General features: G+C 40.3%; 1 protein-coding gene across 1 annotated transcript in view; it reads left to right on the forward strand.

Moving 5' to 3' along the window:
• Positions 1-7,929, forward strand: part of NCOR1 (nuclear receptor corepressor 1) — a 181,473-nt gene that overhangs the window by 15,245 nt on the left and 158,299 nt on the right. The window contains exon 2 of the mRNA XM_017496857.2: positions 3,445-3,622. Coding sequence (XP_017352346.1) covers positions 3,515-3,622 — 108 coding nt within the window. The 5' untranslated portion in view covers positions 3,445-3,514. The remainder of the gene's footprint in view (positions 1-3,444; positions 3,623-7,929) is intronic.

Below are 7,929 nucleotides of genomic sequence, written 5' to 3' on the forward strand. Positions count from 1 at the left end.
GACCAGGATGGTCTTGATCTCTTGACCTCGTGATCCACCCGCCTCGGCCTCCCAAAGTGCTGGGATTACAGGCGTGAGCCACCGCGCCCGGCTGGTTGCCTTTTGAGAGGGTAACTGGGTAGCAGCTGGAGGAGAAGGGTGAGGAGATTTTTCACTTTGTATTCTGTGGTACTTTTAAAAACTCTTAAGTCCTGCATATAATATTTATTTCCAAAAAGATCAACCCTCCCCACAACACCACATGTTGGCTTTTCCGCTTCTACCTGGCAGGTGTATAGATGAGAAGAAAGCTCCTCAGGTGGTTTTAATGTGTGGTCTCACTGAACGTGTCAACTCCTCCAAGTGGGTCACTGCTTGCTGAGAAAGCTGCAAAGCATTGCAGAAAGCGTTAGTTTTTCCCATTTTTGCCACAGACAACTTTGTGATATTGGAGGAATTATTGAATTTCTCGGTTTTTCCAATTTCTCATCTGTCAAATAAGTGTTAGTTGGGTGACCTCAAAATCTCCCAGTCCTTAAGATTTGCTGGCTTCCGTGCCTTGGGCGTTGGAAGGGAGTGGGGGGGGGGGACAGACTGAGGGACAGCTGGTCAGTCTTCTGATTCTTCTCCTGGCCAGCTTTCACAACAGCAGGAAAAGTAAGATTGGAGGAAGGATGGTATATTTATTTAAAATATTTATATATTACATGGTACCACATACAGTTTTTTTCTTTGAGATGGAGTCTTGCTCTGTCACCCAGGCTGGATTGTCGCAATCTCAGCTTACTGCAACCTCTGCCTCCCCAGTTCCAGTGATTCTCCTGCCTCAGCCTCTTAAGTATTTGAGATTACAGGCACGTGCCACCACGCCCAGCTAATTTTTATAATTTTGTAGAGATGGGGTTTCACCACATTAGTCAGGCTGGTCTTGAACTTCTGACCTTGTGGTCCACCCGCCTTGGCCTCCCAAAGTGCTGGGATTACAGGTGTGAGCCACCACACCCGGCCACCACATACACTTTTTTAAAGTTCTTTCTATAAGTTTTTTCTTTTTTCTTTTTTCTTTTTTTTTTTTTGGAGACGGAGTTTCGCTCTTGTTACCCAGGCTGGAGTGCAATGGCGCGATCTCGGCTCACCGCAACCTCCGCCTCCTGGGTTCAGGCAATTCTCCTGCCTCAGCCTCCTGAGTAGCTGGGATTACAGGCACGCGCCACCATGCCCAGCTAATTTTTTTGTATTTTCAGTAGAGACAGGGTTTCACCATGTTGACCAGGATGGTCTCGATCTCTTGACCTCGTGATCCACCCGCCTCGGCCTCCCAAAGTGCTGGGATTACAGGCTTGAGCCACCGTGCCCGGCCTATAAGTTTTTTCTTTTGTTTTTTGAGTCAGAGTTTCACTGTATCACTCAGGCTGGAGTGCAGTGGCACAGTCACAGCTCATTGTAGTCTTGACCTCCTGGGCTTAAGTGATCCTCCTGTTTCAGCCTCCCGGGTAGCTGGGACCATGGGTGTGTACTGCCGTGCCTAATTATTATTATTATTTTCTTGTAGAGACAGGTCCGGCTTCATTGCCCAGATTGGTCTTGAACACTTGGCTGTAGGAGATTCTCTGATCTTGACCTCCCAAAGTGCTGGAATTACAGGTGTGAGCCACTGTGGCTGGCCTATAAGTTTTGTTTTAAAGTTAGGTTGAGTGACAATTCCCTAGAAAATTTTATTTTCTAAACCTAACTGAATAAAGAATTGCATATTTTGTATTGCATATATTGGTAAAAACTGTGAAGTTGATCAGGTTGTCACAATGAATTATTTTTTGAGTTTTCCCTCTTCCGAAATCCCTTGAAATGATGGAAATAATATTAAAACTTTACTAAGAAACAAAATATTAAATGGGTGGAGATTTTATATATATATGTTATATATATATATATATATATATATAGTTATATAATTTTCATCTTAATTATATATAAATAATTTCTATCTTTTTTTAAAACCACCCAATTAGGTAATAATAGAATTCCTGTTTTAAAGTAACAGTGTGTGTATACACATGCACATGTGTGTATGTGTATATATGTTAAATTTTTGTCATGGGAGTTTTACATATTTTATGTATAATTAAGATAGAAATTATATATTATAGCACTTTTTTATATATATGTAATCTCTATCATGTATATGTAAAACATTCCCATGTTAATTATATATAACACAAATATTTGTGCTATCCTGAAACATAAACATAGATAATGATGTTTTAGAATGGGAATACTCAGGAGGATAAAGGTACCTGTTCTCCCATTAGCCTGTGAATTCAGTATTTATGTGTTCTCATCTAGAATTTCCATGGAACCTGACAAGCTGACTTTGATACTTGTGTGAAAGAGGAAATGTGCTAGAATAGCTGGGAAGGCGGTGAAAGTTAGCAACAACAAGCATAGTGAGGGGAAATTTGCCCTGCTGAGTATAAAAACCTCTGAATACTAGAGTAACTTGAAAAGTGTGGCATTGGCACAAGAAAAGACAGGCAAATCAAATTAGTGAGTCTAGAATTGTGGATAAGTAGGAATATACTTTATAATGAAGATGGAGTTTCTTTTTCTTTTCTTTTTTTTTTTTTTTTTTTTGAGATGGAGTCCCGTTCTGTTGCCCAGGCTGGTGTGCAGTGACGTGATCTCAGCTCACTGCAATCTCTGCCTCCGAGGTTCAAGTGATTCTCCTGCCTCAGCCTCCTGAGTAGCTGGGATTACAGGCACATGCCACCACACCTGGCTAATTTTTATATTTTTAGTAGAGAAGAGGTTTCACCGTGTTGGCCAGGCTGGTCTCAAACTCCTGACCTTAAGTGATCTGCCCACCTCGGCTTCCCAAAGTGCTGGGATTACAGGTGTTAACCACCACTCCTGGCCTTTTTTTTTCTCTTTATTTGCTATTTCAGGCCCATAGAAGCATGCAAGGGGTAATACAACAAATGTCCATCTACCTACCACCTGTGGTGTACAAAACTTAGTATTTTATCATACTTGCTTCAGAATTATTTAATAAAGGCAATACTTCCTCTGCACAAGTGCTTACCTTATAATTACTCTTGAATTATTTTTACAATTGACTTATGAACTCTCAAATTTAGAACCATGTATTTTTATCTTTATATTTGTTTTTCAGACATTTATAGAAAGATACTAAGCAGATACTGTGCCAGATCTTATGCTAAGTTTTTATATACTGTTTTTGCTTTAAATAGCTAATTATATTATTTGTCACATAATAACCTATTTTAAGTGTAAAAAGAAATGACCCATTAATGTTTTCAAACCTTGGTAACTTTTATTAAGTAAATACCTAAGAGGAAGCTTTTACTGGTAATTATGGTTTTATTTATGTAGCTATAGTTATCATTTATTAGAAGTACACTTGATGTTTTAGTTCTTATTAATTCTGTTTTTTCCCATCATGTTTAGGTGGTTTCCTAGAAACATGATTGTTTGTTGGCGTTGATCTCACAGTCTGGTGAGGACTTCTTTACTGATAATGTCAAGTTCAGGTTATCCTCCCAACCAAGGAGCATTCAGCACAGAACAAAGCCGTTATCCTCCCCACTCTGTCCAGTATACCTTTCCCAGCACCCGCCACCAGCAGGTAAGGAACAAATGCTATGCAAATTGCACATGTTTTTTGTGTTTTTCTTTACTTTTCCTATTTAATAAACATGTTGGTCAGAAACTACCACATGTACCTTTTTTTTTTTTTTTAAGTGGCAAGAACTGTTTACAAAGATGAGGAACCAAAGGTTGGGAATTATTCCTGTTTTCTTACTGTGGCTTTATGAACTTGTCTTTGCTTTTGATTGTAGGAGTTAATGATAAATAGAAAACTATTATTTGTCTAGAATTTCAAGGGTAAGACCTATGTTTATACTCCAAGTTGTGGTTGACTTTTAAGCTGGCCAAATAACTTGGCCTCTCTTGAGTGATGGCCAGCATAAAGACCTCTGTCTTCTTGAGAGATTGATGGTAGGAAGCTTTGCATAGTAGGTAGGAAGGAAAGAGGGCATGGTAGATAGGCAGGAAGGAAGATTTTATCATAGGAAGAGTTTGTAAGAGATTGATTTACCTTGTGAAAAATAAAATATGAAGTGAGATAATAAGCTCATAGTAGACCAAGGATATGGGTGTAAGAGGTTTAAAGAAAAATAGGAAAGGATGTGATGAAATGGTCATCTCAGAGACTTAATAAAGCAGATTTGTTATCAAAATGTAGTTGGGTATTTACTATGGGGTCTTACTGAGGACTCCTTTGAAGTATAGTCATGATTATAGCGTTAGAGTGCACATTGTTACATTGTTCCTGTGTAGGGAAGCATTTAGTCTTTCATCATTACATGTAATGTTAGTTGCACGTTTTTGTTGATGCCTTTTTTGGTTGAAGAGGTTGCTTTCTGTTCCTAGTTTGAGAATTTCTGTCATGATTGGGTGTTGAATTTTGCTTGTTGTTCCCCCTACCCCACTGTTATTTACCAGTTTTCTGGATTATTGTTGCTACTGCTTTTTTAAACACATCAGGCTGAGCGCAGTGGCTCACACCTATAATCCCAGCACTTTGGGAGGCCGAGGCACATGGATCACTTGAGGTCAGGAGTTCAAGACCAGTCTGACCAACATGGTGAAACCCTGTCTCTACTAAAAATACAAAAAAAAAAAAACAAAATTAGCCAGGCATTGTAGTGGCCACCATTAATCTCAGCTACTTGGGAGACTGTGGCAGGAGAATCACTTGAACCCAGAAGTCAGAAGTTGAAGTGAGCCGAGATCCTACCATTGTACTCCAGCCTGGACCAAGAGTGAAACTCTGTCTGAAAAAAAAAATCAGCTTTGCGGTTAAGTTTATATATATATTTATTAGATTGCACTCATTATATGTGTACATTGTAACAAACTTTGACAAATTCATAAACCCATAGAACCATCACCAAAATGAAGATGCATTTCCAACACTCCAGAATATTCCTTGGCACCCCATCCTCCTTGGTACCCTATCTGTGTCAGTCCTCCTCCCTGACTTCCTGCTAACCTCAGCTCCTAGGAAACCACTGTCTGCTTTCTATCCTAATACATTGTATATGTTCTGAGCTTCATGGGAACTCTTTTGTCTGTGGCCTCTTTTGCTTCCCATAATACTTCTGTGATCTATCCATGTCTGGCACATCTCAGTTCCTTCCTTTTTATTGTTGGTTATGGGTGTACCACAATTTGTTTGTTTATTTATTTATTTATTTATTTATTTTTGAGACGGAGTCTTGTTCTGTTGCCCAGGCTGGAGTGCAATGGTGCCATCTGGGCTCACTGCAACCTCTACCTCCCAAGTTCAAGGAATTCTCCTGCTTCATTCAGCCTCCTGAGTAGCTGGGATTACAGGTGCTTGCCACCATGCCCAGCTAATTTTTGTATCTTTAGTAGAGATGGACTTTGCGCTGTTGGCCAGGCTGATTTTGAACTCCTGACCTCAGGTGATCCACCCACCTTGGCCTCCCAAAGTGCTGGGATTACAGGTGTCAGCCACTGTACCCAGCCCCAATGTATTACTTTTATTGTTCATATTTTGTGCTTTTTGTGTCATATCTAAGAAGTTTTTGCCAAATTCAGGGTCACCGAGATTTTCACTTATGTTTTCTTCTCTAAGTTTTGTAATTTTAGGTTTTTCATTTTGGTAAATTATCTGTTTTGAATTAAAATTTTATATATGGTATGGTAAGCGTTGAGTTTCAGTCCTTCCGCGTTAAGAATGATGTTAACTTGGAGAATGCCCTTTACTCCTGTGTTCTCTTAAGGGATTTGTGTAGGATTGGTACTTTTTCTTTTTTTTTTTTTTTTGAGATGGAGTCTGGCTCTGTCACCCAGGCTAGAGTGCAATGGCATGATCTTGGCTCATAGCAACCTCCTCCTCCTGAGTAGCTGGGATTACAGGTATGCGCCACTACGCTCAGCTAATTTTTGTATTTTTAGTAGAGATGCGATTTCACCATATTGGCCAGGCTGGTCTCGAACTCCTGACCTTGGTGATCCACCTGCCTTAGCCTCCCAAAGTGCTGAGATTACATGTGTGAGCCACCATGCCCAGCCTTTTCTTTATTTTTTTGAGACAGCAGAGTCTCACTCTGTCGCCCAGGCTGGAGTGGGCAGTGGTGTGATCTTGGCTCACTGCAACCTCTTTCTCCTGGGTTGAAGCAATTTTCCTGCCTCAGACTCCCAAGTAGTTGGGATTACAGACATCCATCACCATGCATGGCTAATTTTTTGTATTTTTAGTAGAGATGGGGTTTTGCCATGTTGGCCAGGCTGGTCTTGAACTCCCGACCTCAGGTGATCCACCCACCTCAGCCTCCCAAAGCACTGGGATTACGGGTGTGAGCCACTGTACCTGGCCAGCATTGACACGTTTTTATCCTTAGATATTTGATAGAATTTATCAGTGAAACCCTTGGGCCCCAAATTTTTTTTTATGGGAAGAATTTAAATATGAACTCAGTTTCTTTAATAGTTATTAATTCAGATACTCAGTTTTTTCTCGAGTCAGTTTTGGGTGTATTTTGTTGTTTAAGGTATCAAATTTATTGACACAAATTGTCACAATATTCCCTTGTTTCAATGTGTTTGAGATACGTTGTGATGTTGTTTCTCATGTTGATAATGTGCTTTTTTCTTATTTTTTATTTAATCAGTCTGCCTAGAGTTTTGTCAGTTTAGTAGATTCTTGGAAAAACTAGTTTTGGATTCAGTCATTTTTACTGTTTTTCTATTTCACTGATTTGTGCTCTTTATTATTTATTTCCTTCTCTGATTGCCTGAGTATAACCATTTCTGACATCCTTTTTTTTTTTTGAGACAGAGTTTTGCTCTTGTTGCCCAAGCTGGAGTGCAGTGACACAATCTCAGTTCACCACAACCTCCACCACCAGGGTTTAGGCTGCTAGGATTACAGGCGTGAGCCACCACGCCCAGCCTAGATATAGAATTCTAAGTTGAAAGTTTTAGTATTATTTTATTTATTTATTTATTTATTTATTTTTTAATGCTCTATCAGCCAGACAGTTGTAGTATTTTAAGATATGTCATATCATCTTATTCTGGCTTGTATGGTTTCTGTCTAGAAGCCTCAATTTTTGTTCATTTATTTATAAAACACATTTTCCCTCCTCTAGTTCCTTTTTTTTGAGGCAGTCTTCCTCTGTTGTTCAGGCTGGAGTGCAGTGGTGCGATCTCGGTTCACTGCAACTTCTGCCTCCTGGGTTCAGGCAGTTCTCATGCCTCAGCCTCCTGAGTAGCTGGGACTGCGGGCACACACCACTGTGCTCAGCTTAAGTTTTTTTTTTTTCTTTTGTATGAGATGGAGTTTCACTCTTGTTGCCCAGGCTGGAGTGCAATGGTGCCATCTAGGCCCACCACAACTTCTGCCTCCTGGGTTCAGGCAGTTCTCATGCCTCAGCCTCCTGAGTAGCTGGGACTGCGGGCACACACCACTGTGCTCAGCTTAAGTTTTTTTTTTTTCTTTTGTATGAGATGGAGTTTCACTCTTGTTGCCCAGGCTGGAGTGCAATGGTGCCATCTAGGCCCACCACAACTTCTGCCTCCTGGGTTCTAGAGATTCTCCTGCCTCAATCTCCGTAGTAGGTGGGATTATAGGCATGCACCACTATGCCTGGCTAATTTTGTATTTTTAGTAGAGACAGGGTTTCTCTGTTTTGGTCAGGCTGGTCTCAACTCCCGACCTCAGATGATCCACCTGCCTCGGCCTCCCAAAGTGCAGGAATTTCAGGTGTTAGCCACCACACCTGGTCTCCTCTGGTTACTTTTTAACATTTTTCTCTTTTTCATTGGTTTTCAGCAATTTGGGTGTAATGTGCGTTTGTGCGTTTGTTGTGCCTTTTTTTTTCTTTTTTTTTTTTTTTT

Source organism: Cebus imitator, unplaced genomic scaffold, assembly GCF_001604975.1.
Source record: "Cebus imitator isolate Cc_AM_T3 unplaced genomic scaffold, Cebus_imitator-1.0 Scaffold223, whole genome shotgun sequence".
Classification (NCBI taxonomy): Eukaryota; Metazoa; Chordata; class Mammalia; order Primates; family Cebidae; genus Cebus; species Cebus imitator.